This window comes from Neodiprion pinetum, chromosome 7 (assembly GCF_021155775.2).
Source record: "Neodiprion pinetum isolate iyNeoPine1 chromosome 7, iyNeoPine1.2, whole genome shotgun sequence".
Lineage (NCBI taxonomy): Eukaryota > Metazoa > Arthropoda > Insecta > Hymenoptera > Diprionidae > Neodiprion > Neodiprion pinetum.
In genome coordinates, this window is record NC_060238.1 from 21,610,850 (window position 1) to 21,630,343 (window position 19,494).

The 19,494-nt window shown below is 39.5% G+C and overlaps 6 protein-coding genes across 8 annotated transcripts; 3 read left to right on the forward strand and 3 right to left on the reverse strand.

Annotated features, from left to right (window-relative positions):
- The first annotated feature begins 506 nt into the window (after positions 1-506).
- LOC124223878 (PI-PLC X domain-containing protein 1) lies at positions 507-3,711 on the forward strand. The gene is made up of 6 exons (XM_046636234.2): positions 507-779; positions 1,646-1,819; positions 2,006-2,237; positions 2,302-2,655; positions 2,730-2,917; positions 2,982-3,711. Exons 1-6 carry the CDS (start codon positions 710-712, stop codon positions 3,341-3,343), a joined length of 1,380 nt encoding a protein of 459 aa, XP_046492190.1. The 5' UTR covers positions 507-709; the 3' UTR covers positions 3,344-3,711.
- Positions 3,712-4,475: 764 nt separating this feature from the next.
- On the forward strand, positions 4,476-5,413 carry LOC124223882 (microsomal glutathione S-transferase 1). The gene is made up of 2 exons (XM_046636241.2): positions 4,476-4,580; positions 5,069-5,413. Exons 1-2 carry the CDS (start codon positions 4,476-4,478, stop codon positions 5,411-5,413), a joined length of 450 nt encoding a protein of 149 aa, XP_046492197.1.
- A 1,297-nt stretch (positions 5,414-6,710) lies between these two features.
- LOC124223880 (gustatory and odorant receptor 22-like) lies at positions 6,711-11,613 on the forward strand. Its single transcript, XM_046636236.2, has 7 exons — positions 6,711-7,198; positions 7,654-7,907; positions 7,982-8,242; positions 8,307-8,415; positions 8,710-8,954; positions 9,017-9,106; positions 9,287-11,613. The coding sequence occupies exons 1-7, from the start codon at positions 6,886-6,888 to the stop codon at positions 9,410-9,412; spliced, it is 1,398 nt and encodes a 465-aa protein (XP_046492192.1). The 5' UTR covers positions 6,711-6,885; the 3' UTR covers positions 9,413-11,613.
- Positions 9,454-11,855, reverse strand: LOC138191211 (15-hydroxyprostaglandin dehydrogenase [NAD(+)]-like). 2 transcript variants are annotated; one of them, XM_069137556.1, is made up of 7 exons: positions 11,714-11,855; positions 11,414-11,609; positions 11,128-11,254; positions 10,810-10,916; positions 10,556-10,729; positions 10,285-10,442; positions 9,454-10,157 (listed from the first exon to the last, which is right to left on the reverse strand). In XM_069137556.1, exons 2-7 carry the CDS (start codon positions 11,504-11,506, stop codon positions 9,998-10,000), a joined length of 819 nt encoding a protein of 272 aa, XP_068993657.1. In that variant the 5' UTR covers positions 11,507-11,609; positions 11,714-11,855; the 3' UTR covers positions 9,454-9,997. The 2 variants fall into 2 exon arrangements, with proteins under 2 accessions (XP_068993657.1, XP_068993658.1); XM_069137557.1 differs by having other exon boundaries at positions 11,414-11,556; positions 11,714-11,842.
- Positions 11,856-12,188: 333 nt separating this feature from the next.
- On the reverse strand, positions 12,189-15,156 carry LOC124223733 (15-hydroxyprostaglandin dehydrogenase [NAD(+)]-like). 2 transcript variants are annotated; one of them, XM_069137558.1, is made up of 7 exons: positions 14,922-15,156; positions 14,577-14,671; positions 13,882-14,008; positions 13,576-13,682; positions 13,325-13,498; positions 13,081-13,235; positions 12,189-12,448 (listed from the first exon to the last, which is right to left on the reverse strand). In XM_069137558.1, exons 2-7 carry the CDS (start codon positions 14,667-14,669, stop codon positions 12,301-12,303), a joined length of 804 nt encoding a protein of 267 aa, XP_068993659.1. In that variant the 5' UTR covers positions 14,670-14,671; positions 14,922-15,156; the 3' UTR covers positions 12,189-12,300. The 2 variants fall into 2 exon arrangements, with proteins under 2 accessions (XP_068993659.1, XP_068993660.1); XM_069137559.1 differs by having other exon boundaries at positions 14,577-14,694.
- Positions 15,157-15,539: 383 nt separating this feature from the next.
- Positions 15,540-19,420, reverse strand: LOC138191212 (15-hydroxyprostaglandin dehydrogenase [NAD(+)]-like). Its single transcript, XM_069137560.1, has 6 exons — positions 19,191-19,420; positions 18,501-18,627; positions 18,313-18,419; positions 18,041-18,214; positions 16,530-16,684; positions 15,540-16,368 (listed from the first exon to the last, which is right to left on the reverse strand). Exons 1-6 carry the CDS (start codon positions 19,281-19,283, stop codon positions 16,227-16,229), a joined length of 798 nt encoding a protein of 265 aa, XP_068993661.1. The 5' UTR covers positions 19,284-19,420; the 3' UTR covers positions 15,540-16,226.
- Between the last annotated feature and the right edge of the window lie 74 nt (positions 19,421-19,494).

Genomic DNA, 19,494 nt, shown 5'->3' on the forward strand with positions numbered 1-19,494 from the left:
GTTAAAGTTCAAGTCCAATAATCAAAAACATCAATGAGTCAAAATACAGAAATACAAAGTATAAGGTCAAAACATGGAACAGCAAAATCGAGAATCCGTATACGATTCTATATTATCGAGAAGAATTCCGAAGATTCTGCAACGTGGCGTTTTTCATGTTCTGACCTTTGTAATCCTTGACTTCTTCGTACTTCGAATTTTAACATTTTTAAATTCTGCATATTAACTTTTCGTGCTTTTTTACCCCCACCCTTTCCGAGGACAGGATACGGTACCCATCAGTGCTGTCGAATCCTGATGGGTCGATGGATGCGGACGCGCGAGTGTCAACACCGCCGTAAAATCATCATCCAGTCCCCCGGTCGCGGTTATCTGGATATGATAATTCGATGGAGTAGCTGGGGCACGGAGGTCTGCGGGTGGGGCGACGTAGCGTCCTCTCAAAATAATATCCTGACACACAGGAAACGGTATTTAGTGCACCACCCGAGGCAGCAGTGGCGGGGCCCCCCAGGCCCGAGAGTATGGAGTCAATTGAGGCGACCGAGGAAGTGACAGAGGATGGATGGCACAATGTCGTTGAATACGTTCCATTAGTCCGGACCGCGTTCTACTCGCTGCGAGGTTCACCACCGGCGGTTGGACGGTGGCCCTTGATATTAACTCTAGATCGGCGTACTTTTATCGCAGAAAGAACCACACGCCGCAGATGATAATTCCAGGAGTCGAGATGATCAGGAGCATCGTTATCTTCTGTCTCCTGACCCTGCACGATCCCGGTGAGCTAGTCCTGAATTATATTACCGCCACCGTCTAAAAATATGATGAGAATCGATAGTCTTATCTACGGATATCAAACCTGTCGAATATACCACTTGAGACCTCATTGTTTTCCGAAACTGGCTATTTGGGTCTATTTAACCGTTTGTACCAAAAACAAATTTCACACTCGACGTATTGTAAATTTTTCTCGTATCTGTTTATGGATCAGTCTCTATATTCGACGAACTACGTTGTTTTGCTTATACAGCGATACGATCTATTTTTTGAAATTATTCATTTTTCCCCAATCTTCCTAACTCTGACGAGTATAATCGGTAAACGGATTTGAGCTGGTTCTAGTAACAATTATTTGCATCCAGTTCCATTTTATACATACTTTGTAACCCTGACGGTGCTTTGACTCGAAAAGCATTAGATAGTTTCACCCATTTTATTCAAACCCAGTTATTGTAAACGGAAAAAGTTTTGCCTATGCATTTCCGAATTGAGTTTCAATGGTATTTACATAGCATAACACGGTGTCTAGTGGTCATGGAAATGTCCCTGAATTTTTCATGTACCCTCGGAAATATTCTATTATTAATGTTCTTGAATAACTTGAAAATGTCCTTGAATTTGTTACGGATTTTTCACCGGACACCATGTATAACGACCCGACATGTCGGTTGTGTAATTTACAGTACGGGTTGATGCCAATGTTCAATGCATCTAGTATCACATTATTCCGTCGCTTGATAAAACGTTCAGAACTTTAATATCCCTACGGTGAATTGTACACACGTCAGAAATAAATAGTAAAAATGTCGTGTGAACCCTTGGACGAGTATTCACAAATCACGTCATACACTAACCCTTATTTCAGTATCATCGAATCAATGCGGAAAGGTGTGGCTGACAGTATCGTCTCTGTGGCGGCCTGTGGCGATCAACAATAAGGTTGTGGACGCCGAACTTGAGGTCAATTGGGACCTGGACTGTCCTGCGAACGCAGGATATCCGGACAGCATTAAGGTGTTCACGGCTGATCCGGCGCACAGTAATGACCCAGATCTCGTTGCAACCGCTTGATCAGTCTGCTTTCAATTCCTTTATATATATATATATATATACATAAATATACACATTCCTGAAACTTGCTACACTACATTATGATAACGGCACTCGGATCACTCGAATACCAAAGCCACACCGGATTCTCAAAAAGTCCTGATTCTTCCTTCAGACAAGACGATAAAACCGCAGCTAACTTTACTACTCGCCGAACATCCCCGAGGTTATTACAGAACTAACATAACCGTTGGACGACCTCCGCTACCCGGAGGATGGGACGAAGGAGGAGGCGCCACGCTTCCAGGACCTCACTGTCTGAAGCACCATGCGGCGTTGTATAAAAACGGCGAATTCCTCACCAGTTCGTGTCTGCAGATTTGGCCAACGTGGATGTACGACTTAAGGTGAGACTCTCGAACGCTCCTTCAGCACCTTCGGTTCTCTTTATTCACCGGGAACTTGTTCCAGGAGACAACTCGGAAGACTCCCAATCGGTACTCTTATGATACCGGGCACTCATAACTCAGGGTGCTACAAACACGGTGACCTGACCCGAAGAGACGCTTTTCAGCGGTACCTGCTCACCCAGGATCGCGACGTGTGGACCCAGCTGGTCCACGGCATCCGGTATCTCGACATCAGGGTTGGATACTACCCCTCGATACCCAGGAACAACACGGTCGTTGAGGAGACCAACTACGTGAACAGGTTTTGGGTGAACCACGATATCATCAGAATAACACCGCTGATGAGCATCATCAAGGATGTAAGGAACTTTTTGGATGTGGCCAGAGGCGAGGTCGTCATTCTGGACTTTCACAGGTGAGGATCACTGCTCGTCTACTTCCTCTTTATACCCATGGTACGCACCGTTGCATCCGTCACCATTTCTACAGATTTCCGGTCGGGTTCGAAGGCCGACCGAGCCGACATCGCCGACTGGCTTCCATATTGCACCGGGAATTCGGCGGTCTGATTCTCAGACCTGACAGAGGAGTCGACGGCCTTGGACCGACCCTGAACGACATCTGGACCGTTGGTCGCAGGCTGGTGATATGTTACGGGGACCAGCAAACGGTGAACGGTGAGCACCGATTGTTTTCACCGATCGTTAGTGAACCGCGAATAATTCGGAAACGTCCTTTCAGAGTACGACTGGCTTTGGCCACCGATGACTCAGGCCTGGGGTGATCAGCAGACTGCGGAGGGCCTGAAGAACTACTTGGAGAGAACGATCCTTGGGAGTAAACGGCCCAGGACGAGCCAGAATCCTCTGTGGGCAGTTATGGCAGAGTTGACGCCGATCCCTTTGGACATAATGCTTAAGCCCTCGGGAGGGCTTCGGCAAATGGCCGATTCGATAAACAGGAATTTAACCGTATGGTTCCAGGACGAGTGGTGGAAGCAGACGAATATCGTAGCGACTGATTTCTTCCTCGGGAATAATCTTATCGACATTTCTATACAGTCCAATATTAAAAAGAGTAATATTGCTCATTGGCGTCTTTAGTCGAGTCATAATTAATTGATGTTATTTTTAATTTATTATTCCAGCCACGTTTATGAATTTCGTGGGCCTGATTATTTCTGTTCGCAATTTTTTTTTTTTTTTTTCCTTCGAGATAATTTTAGTTCCATGTTAACGACCAACTGTTCGTTACTTCCTTAATATTGTTATTTATTTTAGTACAAGATCCAATTTGCGACTTCTTATGGTATATGTAAAGGTTAGAGTTATTCTTAAGAAATCGTTGAGTCACTTGCTGAAATAAATTGAAGGGAGAGTGATTGGGAAAAGATTCTACAGGTCGGTTGAAACCGATTTTATATTATTTACGTTTATAATACAATATTAAACGGTAAATATTCAAAAATTAATTACTGTAGCAGAAATTGCATGACATCAGTTGCCCCAAGTATCTGATGGCGTTTTCAATTTACAATTTGCCAACGCAAACTGGTCGCATTTTATTAACAAAGGGGAAAACGAACAAAGAATTCATCTAGGGGATCAGATGAGCAGCCAGATCAGATTGCTTGCTCGTGATTCAGCCGTTTATACAACTTCGAATTATTCATCGACTAGGTGAATTGCTTATACAGTCCAAGTGACGGTCCGCTAAGCGATCGAGTCTCTGCGAAGTTATTTTCAACCGTCGATCATTCCTGAGTTACCTTCAATAGCCTGTCATTTGCAATTCAAAGAAGTGAATTTTTATATTCGGTAGGGTGGAAAAAATGTCCAGTTAAAAAGTTCATTCGTGAATTATGTAATTCTGATTAAACTCTGCATGTATGTTTATCCAATATTTTGAGAATGAAATCATTCGAAACTACGTTCAAAATTGATCGAGGACCCTAAAACATCCGTTTATAAAGTCTCGTTAAGTGATGCAAAATCCATCCATAAGCTGCAGCTAAGGTTGGTACAACGTTAGTATTCTGTCATGAATTTCGAGTACTAGAAGAAATCTCTATTCGAATACCTTGAAGCTACGCATAGAACGATTTGAATTTGAAATACCGGTTATCTCGATCTACGGTCGCGGAATGGAGGATCCCAACGGTCAGTTGCCTCGTCAGCAAATACCAGCTGCGCTGTAGGAAACGAGACTAGAGTCAGAGTCAGACGGTTGAACAGCATGGAAGACGAGTCGTGGCTCTGTTACGTTTGGTGGTCAAACGTTCTCATCATCAAGATGATGGTATTCACGTGGTGCACTGGCAGGCTTCGAGTGAGCAGAAAGGTAGGAAATATGGTTACATGAATCTTTAAGGACGGTTAAAATTGCAACTACTAGTGCTGAGGATACCCGGTATGGGTATTGTTGACGTGTCTGGCCCTCACGCCATTGCTCATCAGAATAGCGTTGATCTCATGAAGTCATCTAAGGGTGTCTAAAATTGGCAATTGTCGGACTTGTACACCAAAATTTTTGTCAACAGTTATAAAATTTCCACTAACAACTACTGTTGTAATGATATCAAGTAGTGTTAAATTGACATCATATAAGAGAATAGTCTGTAGACTTACAAGGAAGGTATCCAAATACGTGTCGCTTAGTTTTTAGTCTACCATGACATATTACAAAAGAAATCAAATCGGAGAGATCGACCTGGGATCCCTCCTTGTTAATCCACACCGAAATTTATGCTACGGTTTTGATAGCTAACGTTTTTTCAAATTTAATTCGGATACCGAATTTTTGGTGATCTATTTTACAACAATTTTCAGGTGATCCACAGTGAAGCGGACCGAATGTTCATCAAAGAGCCGGGTGTAATTCTTGATCCAACGGGTGGCGGTCATCCGGATATCGATCGCATAAGAGCAGCACATCGCAGCGATGTTGAGACCGTACTGCCATTTCTTCTGATGGGGTTAATTTGGCTGGAAACTTCACCGTCGGTGGATTTAGTAAAATTGGTTATTCGCAGCTTCTCATTGGCGAGAATTTTTCACGGTTTATTTTACATGGACGTCATTCCCGTGCATCAGCTTGTCAAAGTATTCACTTCGCTCTTCAGCTACCTCGTTGCCGCTTACGTCGCACTCTCGTGTCTTGTGCATTATGCTTAACATAAATCGGGGCGAAATTATTGTGAACAGCATAAAAACACAGGTTTAAAATGTTTAAAATAAACGGTAAGAAATATTACTCATTCATTTATTAACAAATGATTATATTATATAACCTGAGATTTTTTAAGTATCATGAGGATTTTGTAAAATATTTAATATCATATTTTCAATTGATATTATAAATAAGTACGAACAAAACGTTTATTCAAAGCTTGTAAAAAAAAAAATTACTCGAGTCATTATTGATGTGATTCTATTTGGCGTGAGACGTATCGTTGAATAATTTTAAGCAGACGGAGTATAATTTTAAACGTAAAGCTCCAAAGTAATCGGCGCTTATGCACGCTCGCGAATTTAGTTTCACTGTATAAAATTATTTCCGATGTCTCGCAGTTATCCAATGCTAGAATTTATTTGATAGCAAAATGACACCGAGAATTTAAGTTGAGTATGATTTTATTTAAAACCATCTTCTAGATAAATAGATATAGATATCTATTGATATTTATGATCTGAGGATTCTAGGTCCTTGGTAGCCAAGGAAAAACAAAATAGATTAACAGAATAGAAAAGGACAGAAAGTAGACTAGACGAAGATGCTAAAAGGTGAGAATTTAGTGGGTATTTAGCGCTAATGGAGGTATACTTACAATTGACTGATCGGTAGGCTATTTATTTCACACAATTTTAACTCACCTACACCGTTTTTAAGTCATAAAATGAACTTGGTATCAGGCCTACGATCAAAGGTTATTAATTCAACGAGTAAGAACTAATCGAGAGTTCGAACACGCATGTGACCAAAGCTCTCAAGCCACCCTCATCGGCTTCGAACTTTAATCCGTTGATTATTCTACACTGGCGTAAGCATATCAAAACGAGTTCCAAGGGAAATGAAGAGGCATTGGAAGAAGAAAACACCCTGGTGAAAAAATACAAATTTTTTGTGAAAAACTACAAGTTTTTATGAGAAACTGTGGATATTTACAATTTTATATGGAAACAAATTTTTTACAAAATCGTAGGAAATGTTCCAATTTCCCTAAAAATTCGTAGAAAATCGAAAACCGAAATATAAATATCTAACAGCTGTTCAGAACTGCATCGATAATTGACAAATCACTTATTAAAAATGAGAATAAATTTTGTTATACTGTGACTGCAGGCTACCTGCGTCAATGACATTCTCGTGAGAACAATTTTTCCTTCACACCGTAATCGGCAGTGTTAATTTAGGGTCCCGATGTTTAACTTTTGTTCGTGATTAGCAGTTGCGTAGGGACGATTAACGTTAATAACTAAAGAAACGTATTACTTTGTGCTAACGACTGCGTAGGTTTTACTAACATTCTTCGTTTTCACTTCGCAGTGATCAAAGCAGCCACACTGTAACTGCAAGCCTACCTTATCCCTAATATTGTTACCCTCGACGTTGGTTGATATCTCTGCAGTTAATTCGCTACTGCAGGATGTACAGAGATGAAGACTCCTTCACGAGGCGCATGGACGGCCCGAAGCTCTTCAAGATTGAAAATCAACATTCAACGCCAGTCGAGCCCTCGAAACCTGCAATTTTTCTTGGAGTACAAGCTCGGGGCAACACTCCAATGGTCACGGTGGGTCCGAAGTATGAGCGAAAGAATCAGTTCAGTTACAACGAAGACAGGAGGCCGGAGCAGGACGGAAAACTGCTCGACAAGTTCGATCATTTTTACGACGATACGAAGGTCCTGCTGATCCTATTTCAAATAATGGGGGTCATGCCCATACAGCGGGGAATCGGTAAAACATATTCGAAAGTTCAATGTGCTTCAAACCTGATCGATTCTTGGATTTTTGCTCCTAACCGTAGGCAACATGCGTGCACTTGAATGAGAGTAAATTTTGCATGCTGAATTCTCGGCTTTCAGACTTTTGCCATGGATGGAATTTTGACTTAAAAATTCTTGCCATCATCTTGTTTGGCGTGAAATAACGCTGGGCGATCATTGACTGATGCTAATGATTGTACCGTGAAAATAAAATTGCAAGCGTGTCAGAGGCGGCCATGTTGATCTTGCCGAAGCATTTGAATTATATACCCGTGATAGCTTTAGTCAAGTTTAGATTTGACCTACGCTATTTCATGCTAAACACTATGATCTAAGGAAATATCATTGTTATATCATAGGTGCAAAAAGTAACTCTAATTGTATTAACAATTAATGATTCCATTGTATGTGTGTTTGAACCATCAGGGACGACAACTTTCGAGTGGACCTCAACCGCGACCATCTACGCGATGTGTTTGTGGGTTGCCGAAACGGTGGTTGTGATCCTGGTGGGCAGGGAGCGGATAGAAAACACCCTGCAGCCCGATAAGCCCTTCGACGAGTACATATACAATATAATTTTCCTCTGTATATTGACACCTCATTTCCTGCTCCCAATTGCATCGTGGCGTTACGGAGGAGAAGTGGCAAAGTACAAGAACATGTGGACGCATTATCAGGTGAGTTTTATCCTCCATAGAATTCAGCTTCGATCGTTTAACTTCAATAATCAATTTCGTTGTATCGTCAACAGCTTCGATACTACAGAGTGACCGGCTCGATCCTCGAGTATCCGAACTTGAAACGGATGTGCATTGCGCTCTGCATAATCTCTTGGCTCATTTCAATCGGGGTCGTGGTCTCGCAGTTTTATTTGCAACCTGGTTTCACAATGTGGCACACTTCCGCATACTACCATATCATCGCTATGTTGGATTGCCTGTGCGCTCTGTGGTGGATCAATTGCACCGCCATCGGCTCCGCATCCAAAGGACTTGCACTCAACCTTCACAAGGTATACCTGCAGCATATTTTGACCTTGCCTTTGTCCTTCACTCATATTTCCTGTTCTTATTCAGGCTCTCGAGAACACAGAATCAGCCGATCTCCTCGTCGAGTACCGAGCTCTCTGGCTAGATTTGAGCCACATGATGCAGCAGCTTGCTAAAGCTTACGCCAATATGTACGGTGGGTTGGTTATTTGATTTCGGAACCTATATACTCCTCTTCACTTAACCGAGATCATTCTAAATTCTTTATCATGGTTGAAAAGCTCATATTTCACTTGATTAACACGATCTGAATGAATCGACAAGAATTTCTTTGGCTAGGATTGATTCTTAAGAATCTTTCCTTACGTAAAAGTGTATTCAATGGGTCTCTTTACCTGTTTTTCACTTCCCTTATAGAATCTAATTGTCCTCTGTATAATCTTATATACATATGATAATGATAGATTGCATTCCATTACTTGAATTCCAGGAATCTACTGCCTGATCATGTTTGTCACGACAATTATCGCCGGTTACGGAGCGTTCTCGGAAATTCTCGATCACGGCTTCAGCCTGAAGGAGCTCGGACTTTTTGTGATCGTCGCTTACTGCACGGGACTTTTGTACATAATATGCAACGAGGCAGATCACGCAACACGGAAAGTTGGTCTCGACTTTCAGGAAAGATTGCTGAACGTCAATCTGGCCGCAGTTAATGCCGAAACGAAGAAAGAGGCAAGTTTTTATTCGTGAATGCATCGAATTCACACCGAAAAATAAACATTTTTGTGTTTCAGGTGGAAATGTTCTTGGTGTCGATTGCCAACAACCCTCCAGTTTACAGTCTGAATGGTTACACGGTGATAAACCGGGAACTTCTATCGTCCGTAAGGAATTTTAACCAACATTTGAAACTTATTTCAAAAACGAGTACCAGCCATAAAGTGTGACAACGAAAATAATAAGCAAATGCTCCGCATCTTGAGAAATTATGAATATGGAGAGAAGAAACTTTTTCTGAAAGTAAGTAAAATCCTTCATTTCAAATCCGGATTATATGTTTACAGAACCTCGCTACGATGGTCACATACTGGGTTGTACTTATGCAGTTCAAACTGTCTTTAATTCGGAGAGGAACAGGAAACCCAACAGCCACGATATCCAACTTAACGGCTACAATCGACTCGTCTTGATTTCGATATTTTTTATTGACTAATTGATCTTGAACACTCAGGATTTACTGCGCAAACATGATATGATTACTGTTGCAAATGGAATAGAAAAAGGTCCAGTGCACAATAAATACGCTTTGATTGTAGCCAATAACTTATATTGGAAAGTATCGGTGAAGCAGACTTGACCAGTGATGATATTTCAAGGAAAAAGCCCGATGTTTTTGTACAATTCAGGCATCTGTAATTCAGAGGCAAACATCAAGAAATCGTAAGACGGACCACTCGGAACTAATAGTAAATTGAACAAGCCTTCTAAAGGTGATTAGCACGGTAAATGAATAGCGGAAACATAAAAGACACGTGCAACACAATAGAACCTGTCCACAAGAAATCGATTTGCATAAAGTGTTTTCTATCTTATCAAGAGTCCAGGAATTAGAACAACACCAAAAGAGGCTAATTAAGGATAACAATATTGCAACTTTCAATTCTTTGAGATATTTTGATTCTGTAAAGCATTTGGCTTAATCATCAACTTAAAGGTGCCTTTTCAGTTGACAAGGCGAAGAAGAATTCAAACAAGATATCCAGACTTATCCGTCTTCAAATATCACTATAATGCTGTTTCCTGGAAGATGCTATCAGGGTGAATCGATCGGGGATGAAAACTTCGGTAACTGATTCTTCACCCTCCGATATCCAGACGCTACCACTTCGTCCTTGTTGGATGATTTCCACCAAAGCCTTTGCAACTACTTCTGGCCTGAGGAATAGCAGATGTTGAAAGGTCATAAAATGATATAATCTTAAAGATAAAAAGGTGGAAATGAACAATTACGTTTACACAACGGTAGCACTACTTCAGAAAGAGAAGAGGAGTAGGTACTAACTTTTGGATTGACTGAGTCCTGATATCCTTCAGAGCCAGTTCGTAATCCACGAAGGGACCGAGATCATGACCACCGTCTTCTCCCATCGCAGTATCTGTCACTACTCCAGGACATAACGCCATTATTCTGACACCAGTCTTCTCGTGGTGATACGGTAACTGAAATTGCGATAATGGGTGTGTACGTTCAGGAGGAATGACACCGGAGATTGCAATTTATATCCTTCGCGATGAATAAAGTGTCGAGTCGTATCTCTGATGACGAATCTTACTCCGAAAGATCTGGTCAGCCCAATTACACCGTGTTTAGCCGCAACATAAACCGGGTACCAAGCTGAGGGATCGATACCAGCTGCAGAAGAAATGTTGACTATAACGCCACCCTTACCACCGCTGTTCTTTCCCATGTACTTCATGCCAAGCATCGTTCCCTGGACGACGGCGTTCTAAGTATAGAAAAATACAATTCTACAAGTACATAAAGACGTAGTATATTAAAGTGCGTGTGATTTTAGATACTACTTGCCAGATCGACGTTTATCATCAATTTCCAGTTTGATTCATTCAGTATTCCGGCGTTGTTAATCACGATATCAATTCCACCAAATTCCTTGACAGTTTTAGCGAAAGCGGCTTCATAGAAATTTCAAAGATTATCGGAGACGAACTGCCGTTTTGTTAGTGACCACTGACACGAACCACAAATTGACAATGGAAGGTAAAATGGAGATTTCGGTATTCTGATACTGTTTCCGCATCAGATGGTGAAACCAATTTTTGTTCAATTCCAATACGCTCAATTTCATTTCGTGATTCGTTACGTTTAACACTGAGCTGGACTCACCTTCGAATTCGTCAGCCTTCGTGACGTCACAAATAACGAATATTGCACGTCCTTGACCAAATTCCATGTTCAATTTATTTGCCGATTCCGTGCCTGGTGAAGTTGCCAAATCCAACATAGCAACATGCTGTATGTAAGAAAACAGATGAATTATGGATCATAAATGAAGTCCTATACGACTTACGTAACCCTATCAACGACGGGTGGAATTTCACATTTCTCTACTATCTAACCACAACGGAAACGAAATGCGTAAAAGTGATATTTCGATGATGGTGATACTCACTTTAACTCCATTTCGCAAGAGTTCCATAGCGTGAGCAAATCCAGTTCCACGCGCTGATCCGGTCACCAAAGCTACTTTGTCCTTCAAATTCATTTCTGAACAATATATGATGTCGATTCGACGCGTTCTTTCAACAACGCAGCCTATAAACCATTTTAGGACTGTCTTCAAATTTTGATTGTTAACCACTTGTGTGCTTTGTCAAAAAAAAAAAAATTTATTTTTTCCAGGTTTACGATTAGTTGTGTTTTCAGATTAGATACAAAATATCTCGAACACGTTAATGTTTAATCTACAAACTTGTAATTGATTTGGCGATGTACAGTTTATTCGTGCCAAGTGCTGACAACGACTGTTCTCGACAATTTTAGAGTGGCATGAGTGGCAATCAGCAATCGAAGACGTTCACGTTACGAAACGAAATCCACTTTCAAATCGTTTTTGCAACGGGAGGGAGGAGCGAGATTCTGACCTTTGACAATCCAGCCTTCCCCACAGTTGCCCTCTGATCTTCTGTTTATGATAACATTTAGCCTTGATAAATCGTGGCTCCATGTTCAGAGAAAAGTATTTTCATTGGATTTGTATATTGCATTGCTTGTCACGCAATATAATATCAGTAATTTTTTTCACGCTCCGGATACCATGCATCATGCAATAGCAAACTAACGTGAACTTAAGCTTGAACTTCTGATTATGTTGTTGATTGTATTAATTCTTGGAATCGAGGAGAATTTCGTACGATGGTAATTATATGCATCAGATACAAACGATAAAATTTTAGCGCATTAATTTATTGTGAAATAAACGTGGATTAAAAATCCCGATAATACTAGCTAGGATATGCACATTTCATTAAAATACAATGTATGAGCACAAATATCACTTTATTCCTGTGCCCTCGAGAAGGCTACCAGGGTCAAGCGATCAGGGATGATAATGTTACAAACAGGTTCTTCGCCTTCCGATAACCAGACGCTTCCGGGTGTTCCTTTTTGAATGATTTCCATCGTGGCTTTTGCCACGACCTCCGGACTGAGGAATAGAAGACATCCAAAGTAAACACTAGGCGACACACCATGAAAGCGAAGAGGGACATTAGGGTGGTCCTTATTTATGGTGTTGAAGAATTTTTGATGCCTCACCCCCCCAAATTAACTTCAAATAATTCGAAAACGATTACCTAATTTTTGCAAATTTTTACCTCAACTCTAAGATAGAGACATGGGTGCTACTATCTTAAAAAACAATCACATCCTCATACCAGCCAATCACGTCGAATTGCACACCCTTGAAATCTGAAATTTTTTCTTGTTTAGAGAAAGTGCAATTCGTCTAAATTCGCTGGTATAAGGATGTGTATTTTTTCAGATAGTATCACTAACACCCACTAAAACCTCACAGATACAGATTTTTTTAACGTTATTACTCTTACAATAAAATACATAGTGAAAAAAAAAGTTTTTCCCATGTTATTTCCATAAGAAACTTTGATCACAAAGCGGACCATCTATGAGTTGAGATAAAAATCTGAAAAAATTCGTCAATTGTTTTCGAATTATTTGACGTTGATTTTGGGGATGGATGTGGAAAAAATTCGTCAACAACCTAAACAAAGACCACCCTAATGAGACATATATTGTGACCAGCTATACAGCAATACTAACTTTTGTTTTGAAAACCGCAACATATCCTCTTCGGCCGATTTTGCATCCCCGAATTCTCCCACTGACTTGGAAATATTAGTGACCAATGATGTTTCAGTGATTCCCGGACACATCGTCAAAACTCTTACACCCGTTTTCTCGTAGTGGTATGGCAACTTAATGGGTAAAAAATTGATATTCGTAATTATCCAACTCAACCAGACAGTTACTCTCTCGTTTTCTCTCCTCCCACGACGAATCTTACCCCGAATGATCGACTCAGACCAATAACGGCATGTTTAGTCGCGTCGTAAACCGGAAACCAAGCGACAGGATCGAGTCCAAAGATAGATGCAATATTGACGATGACGCCACCAATTCCACCCGTGTTCTTCCCCATGTGCCGCAGACCCAGCATGGTCCCCCTTACCACGCCCATCTAAACAGACGTTAGAACCAAGTCATTGGTGATTGAGGAGCGACGTTTTATACTTGCAGGAGAATTTGAACACTTACGAAATTTATGTCGATCATCAATTCCCATTTTGTTTCTTTCAGTATACCAGCGTTGTTGATCACTATGTCGAGTCTACCAAATTCTACGATAGTCTTGCTGAACGCCACTTGCCAGGCATTTGGGAAATAACAAAAATCGATCAAAACATATTGCCATGCAAGCTTGGGATTGTAGTTATCAATTGACCGTACGTAAGATGTCGGGATGTTATTGTGTAAAACTAATTGGGTTCCATTCAATCAACTCTGACAATGACTGGGTCAAGGTCAACATTGATTTCCAACATTGATGTTTTCTCTTCTTACCCTCGAATTCGTCAGTTTTCGTAACGTCACAGACGATGAACATTGTTCGCCCTTTGCCAAATTCAGCGTTCAATTTATCCGCCGATTCCACACCTCGGGACGTTATCAAATCCAAAATGGCGACATGCTAAACGAATAGATACAAGTACAGAGAATTGAACAATTGATAACACAGCTGGACAAAGATGAGAATTTTCTTTTCTTTTTTTTTTCTTTTTCTTATTGTCAGGCTATGTAATATTTTGTTGATAAACTTTATATGTTAAAAAAATAACCGAGTTTTTCATCGAAATATTGCTTTTTTGAGCCGTGTATATGAAAATATACGATAAAATAATTAACTGAAGTCAACTTTGAAAAACTATTTTCACTCCTATTACTTGCGGCACAATTGTATGTGATAAAATTGCAAATTTTCAATGTCAAGAAAAGCAATTCTTTGAATCAATTTCGGATAATATACAATGTTACAGGAAAACGAAGGATTCAGTAAACGAGTAAATAAAATATAATAAATTGTTCAGTATTTTCAAACGAATGGACGTACAGCATCTTCGTCTCGATTTCGTTTTGCATAAAATAACAACAATGAGCATAAATCACTGAAAATTTGCACGCGCGAATGAAAAGAAAAAAAAAAAAATAACATGAAAAACAACTGACGTCAATGTAAGGATAGAAATAACATCGCTCACTTCAACTCCGCTCCTCAAAAGTTCCTTGACACATTCGAAACCGATTCCATTGGCACCGCCAGTAATCATCGCAACTTTATTCTTGAAATCCATTTCTAATAGATGAACAAAGTTCAAACTGTTAGAAACACTTCTATTAACGAAAGAATGTTCTTTTTTTTTTTTTAGTATTATATTGTTTCTATTAACCGAACGTATATACGATCGGCGAAATCAATTTACAAGCCTGAACGCATTGTTATAAAAATACACACTTATTTTTGATTTGTGAATATACAAGTAAAATTTGAAAATAAATAAGTGGCTTGTTATTAAATTTAATAATTAATCGTCCAATCTGCTTACTCTGTTATAAGGGTTCCGTGAATTACAATATCGATATCCAGTACGACAGTAAGTAACGGATGTGTTGTGTTTCTCACTATACACGGTAAGGTAAAACGAAAGTACTGAGAGTCGAAGAATTTCACCAGATCTTACATAACGTGTGATAATTGTAGGGTGGACCAGGATGAACTATGACTTGGGGTTTGTTTATTGTAGATAAAATGTCAGCCTGAGTTTTTCAACAAGCGTCTGACCTGTCGCTTCAAACCTTCGAGAATACGTTGAAATATTTATTATATTTACCACATTCTTACGTTGTGAGAGTTCAGTGTTAGAAACGATTAACGCAGAAGTAAACAGATCGCGGATTTAAAATGAAGTACAAAAACGTTTGGTTGATCGAACTCGAGCTCAGGAAGCAGGTCAACATCGAGGCGACGTAGAGGGTAGAGTTGTTGGTAGATTTATAAATCGTTTACAAGCCTTCAATATTGATATTAAGATGCTTAAATAAAAAAAAAAAAAAAAAGACGATACAAATGCGCGTGAATTTTCAAATGACTTGGAAATATATTTTGCGGTAGAGCAAAGGTTTGGATTGATGGTCGAAGAGCTACCTAGAATTAATAATTATAATCGGTTTAAAGTAGCGTTTATTCAAGAGTTTATTCAATGCAAGTCAGATCAGAAAAAAAAATTGATTGTCGCAGCGTAGATTTGAACAAAGCGATGGTAATTTGCGAAATTGTTATTTAAAACTAGTAAAAGAGGCACAATATTTTTACACGAAAATGTCTGGTTACGAAATTAATTATAGTATTGTACAACAAATTCCATGTCGTGTTAAAGAATCAATGATTGCGATAGATTTTTCAAAAATAAGTCTTGGTTGAAACTGTTTTATCACAATTAGTTGTAATACAAGAAGACAGAGATAAAGATCAAAGAAAAAGAAATTTTTCTAGTAATAAAGATAACTATTGAAATGTTAGAACAGTGGGAGTAAGTAAAGAAAACTATTCAACGGATAATTGAAACGAAATTTGATGATATATTCTTCAACACAGAGATCGTTGAAGATTTGAAAAAAACTAGTGATTTCGATAATTTGGAAAGCAATAATAGCGAAAGAAATTGCTCAGAAAAAACAAACAATGTGCCTTGTAAAAACATTATTGATGGAATTGTTCATAATGGATGAAAATATTGAATGTGATGAAGATGATATTTTCGATCGTTTATCATAAAACGGGTTGAAAAAAATCTAAAAAACTACAGAGGCGTTATCCCATCAAGTTTCGTCGACGAATATCAATATTAGCGTTACTTCCTGGAAGAGGCAATCAATTCGAATCTGTCGGGAATGAAAACTTCCGTAACCGGTTTTCCACCCTCCGAAATCCATACACTGCCACTTTTTCCTTTTCGGATGATCTCCACCAAAGCCTTTCCGACTACTTCCGGCCTGAAAAACGAAAAGTTTTTCCCAAATCAATCAGCGATCCGATCCTCCGCAGTGAAACATCGACACTGATATAATTTTACGCGTGAGAATGCGTGCACAATAAACGCTCATTGCCGATGATCCGTCCGATTGTCATTCGTAAAAAACAGAGCTTCACTAACTTGTGCAATGGAAATTTCCTGTATCCATCTATGGCCAATTTCGGATCCACATAAGACCCCAAACCATTACCAGCCCCCGCAGCCAAAGCTGTGTCCGTAACTCCGGGACACATTGCCAGCACTGTGACACCCGTTTTCTCGTAGTGATAGGGTAACTGAAACGGTATCAGAGTCAGTGCTTTGAAGAAGAATTTCAGATTATTTTACGTGAAAGAAAATTTGTCACCGTCAAAGTTTGAGAGCGGAAGGTAAAAGAGACTGTCGCTTGACGGGGGTAAGAAATCAGAAAAACCGAAAATCAGAATGAAAGCCAGAATTCCGAATTTAATAAACTCGAATAAGAAATGTGAGAGAACGGATACTGTCAGAAATTTTAAGTTCCAAATGGTGCCCGATAAAAAGTTGCAGCTTACCTAAAATGTATTTAGTAGATGACTCTATTATCCGAACCCACTTGCTTCGGAAAACGTTAATCCAAGAATTCAGAGATACAGAATTTAATAACGTATAGAGTCGATATTCCAGAGAATGAATTTGCAGAAAGTTTCATATTCTCAAATGTCCAAATATTATAAAAATAAAAGTTAAAATCCAGAATGTAGAAGGGTCATTGTTCAGAATCGTACGATTCATAAAGATCGGTATTCCGAAAGTAACCGTATGGATGACTCACCACCAGAATTTCACATTCCGAGTCTATCCAACTAATCTATTTTGACTTGTAAAACGTTTTGTATACAGAATCAAACAAATTCGTTAATCAATGCTTAACAAAGACGAAAGAAGGCGATGCAAACGGACAACTTTGAGTCGTTGAAGCTGTTGGGTTAGGCCTTTAAAGTGTGGCCAACGATGTGCCTGACTCTTCTCATATATTGCGACTCTTCATTCCGACGATTCTGATATAACGCAATTCTATATCCGAGCCTTCTACGAGACAACTACTCGGAGTTCTAACCGTTCTGATTCTTGATCGTTCGCATCTACGAATTCGAATAGATGAAAATTCTACTTTACGATCCATCCGAAGGTTATTTATTTGTGAATAGAAAGTTCTCGTCTCTTGAGCACCCGATATAAGAATGTATGCAGATGAATGTTTACATGTTGGAATCTTACGCTTCCGATGGGAAGCACACGTAAGACGGTCGAAGCCGTCAAATTTTATTTGTTATTTTTTTTTTTTGTTTGCGAGCAATCGCATTTGCCTCATTCTGCCAACGGCCTTTCGGAATTTTCACCAGTTGTGTATTCTAAATTCTACAACTTCAAATTTCGATGCTTTTATATTCTATTTCTATTATTTCTGGCTTAGTGAAGATTCATCACTTTGTTCTTTCGTGATTGTGAGTTTTCGATGTATTTATGTTCGGAATTCTGACCATTCTGACTTTTGGTTTCTCCGATTTTTTACCCACACCGACTGTCACTGTCATATTCGAATTGTGAAAGTGCTTTTGATTGTTTCACATTGGTTATTGGGATGGTGAAATGTTCTTCGCGAATCTTACTCCGAACGATCGACTCAGGCCAATGACCGCAAACTTGGTCGCATCATAAATTGGGAACCATTCGACTGGATCCAGTCCAAATATGGAAGCTGTGTTTACGATAATCCCACCCTTTCCACCCTGGTCCTTGCCCATGTACTGGAGGCCCAGCATCGTCCCCTTCACCACGGCGGTCTGAATGAATAACGATAGAAAATAGTTACTTGATCAGCAGGCATGGACTGATTGTTGATCGTTGCTTTTTACGTGGTATTGAATTTTTAGCCACTCACCACATTGATGTCGATCATTAGTTTCCATTTTTTTTCATTTAGTATGCCAGCGTTGTTGATCACGATGTCTAGTCCACCGAACTCCTTGACAGTCTTCGCGAACGCGGCTTGGAAAAAAATTTCACAGACAGATGTAACGATTAGTAGATTTAAACCCGTGTGTACATTGTCGGTTTGTTATTGCTCACCTTCGAATTCGTTGTCGTTTGTAACGTCACAAACGATGAAAATTACACGCGCATTTCGAAATTCACCGTTCAATTTATCCGCTGTCTCTGCTCCTGACGAAGTTGGCAAATCCAGGATGGCCAAATGCTGTTACCAGTGGAAATGTGTTGTGAATTACAAAATTGTTTACACAAACTCGTTTCTATCGTTCATGTTCACGTGCAGAGAGAAAGGAAAAGTGAAATATAACCTTAACCAGTCAATGTCGTTTATTATACAGTATAACTATAGCTTATATTAGAAAAATTACTCGTTAGTACTTGAAATTGTGTACTTGGAACGAAAAATATTATTATTCAATGTTTGTCAAAAGAACAATTCATACCGAAAAAAGTAGGCGATAGTTTTTTCTATAACACCGTTTGAGAAAATTATAAAAACATATAAAAAATTCTTCAATTTCTAGGGCTGAAAATTGTATAAAAGCACGGAAAGTATTATATCTTTGTATGGTCATCATCGGATTCCTTGACCTTGAAAATACTCAAAACACATACTTTCAAAAGTAAATGTTAACCCGAGACACCAAAAACATTGAATAACTTTACGACGCCATTCGGCGATTTTTGGCAGTTGAATAGTTCAAATCCATATTCGGTAGATTGATAGTGATAACTCGTCAATAAGTTTTGAACCGAATAAATACTTACCTTAACTCCGTTACGCAGAAGTTCTTTGGCGTATTCGAAACCAATACCGATCGCACCACCGGTGAGCAGAACAACTTTGTTGGTAAAATCCATTTCTAAACAAATGTATATCCGCTTTGGAAGTTTTTGTCGAGAATTCTTTCTAACCACGAGAAAGACTTAACGGATACTACACAGTATCACAACCATCAGCCAATTATATAAGATAGCAAAATTGTTGCTGTTGAACAGAAGCGTTATCGACACGAAATTTACGTGATACCCTTCGACCTGTGAACGCTTGGCGAATTATGCAACACTGTGA

What these genes read in the sequence shown, in the direction of transcription:
- LOC124223878 (XM_046636234.2), top strand. Translation starts at nt 710, where the DNA reads ATGATAATTCCAGGAGTCGAGATGATCAGGAGCATCGTTATCTTCTGT. An exon ending in CCTGACCCTGCACGATCCCG is followed by an intron (nt 780 to 1,645) that starts GTGAGCTAGTCC and finishes CCCTTATTTCAG; the next exon opens with TATCATCGAATCAATGCGGA. An exon ending in GTCATTCTGGACTTTCACAG is followed by an intron (nt 2,656 to 2,729) that starts GTGAGGATCACT and finishes CCATTTCTACAG; the next exon opens with ATTTCCGGTCGGGTTCGAAG.
- LOC124223882 (XM_046636241.2), top strand. Translation starts at nt 4,476, where the DNA reads ATGGAAGACGAGTCGTGGCTCTGTTACGTTTGGTGGTCAAACGTTCTC. An exon ending in GGCTTCGAGTGAGCAGAAAG is followed by an intron (nt 4,581 to 5,068) that starts GTAGGAAATATG and finishes AACAATTTTCAG; the next exon opens with GTGATCCACAGTGAAGCGGA.
- LOC124223880 (XM_046636236.2), top strand. Translation starts at nt 6,886, where the DNA reads ATGTACAGAGATGAAGACTCCTTCACGAGGCGCATGGACGGCCCGAAG. An exon ending in ACATGTGGACGCATTATCAG is followed by an intron (nt 7,908 to 7,981) that starts GTGAGTTTTATC and finishes TATCGTCAACAG; the next exon opens with CTTCGATACTACAGAGTGAC. An exon ending in ATGCCGAAACGAAGAAAGAG is followed by an intron (nt 8,955 to 9,016) that starts GCAAGTTTTTAT and finishes TTTGTGTTTCAG; the next exon opens with GTGGAAATGTTCTTGGTGTC.
- LOC138191211 (XM_069137556.1), bottom strand. Translation starts at nt 11,506, where the DNA reads ATGAATTTGAAGGACAAAGTAGCTTTGGTGACCGGATCAGCGCGTGGA. An exon ending in GGCTGACCAGATCTTTCGGA is followed by an intron (nt 10,443 to 10,555) that starts GTAAGATTCGTC and finishes TCGCAATTTCAG; the next exon opens with TTACCGTATCACCACGAGAA. An exon ending in AGGACTCAGTCAATCCAAAA is followed by an intron (nt 10,158 to 10,284) that starts GTTAGTACCTAC and finishes GCTATTCCTCAG; the next exon opens with GCCAGAAGTAGTTGCAAAGG.
- LOC124223733 (XM_069137558.1), bottom strand. Translation starts at nt 14,669, where the DNA reads ATGGATTTCAAGAATAAAGTTGCGATGATTACTGGCGGTGCCAATGGA. An exon ending in TTTTGAGGAGCGGAGTTGAA is followed by an intron (nt 14,009 to 14,576) that starts GTGAGCGATGTT and finishes CTATTCGTTTAG; the next exon opens with CATGTCGCCATTTTGGATTT. An exon ending in TTGCGGTTTTCAAAACAAAA is followed by an intron (nt 12,449 to 13,080) that starts GTTAGTATTGCT and finishes TCTATTCCTCAG; the next exon opens with TCCGGAGGTCGTGGCAAAAG.
- LOC138191212 (XM_069137560.1), bottom strand. Translation starts at nt 19,283, where the DNA reads ATGGATTTTACCAACAAAGTTGTTCTGCTCACCGGTGGTGCGATCGGT. An exon ending in AAACGACAACGAATTCGAAG is followed by an intron (nt 18,420 to 18,500) that starts GTGAGCAATAAC and finishes TTTTTTTCCAAG; the next exon opens with CCGCGTTCGCGAAGACTGTC. An exon ending in TAATGATCGACATCAATGTG is followed by an intron (nt 18,215 to 18,312) that starts GTGAGTGGCTAA and finishes TTATTCATTCAG; the next exon opens with ACCGCCGTGGTGAAGGGGAC.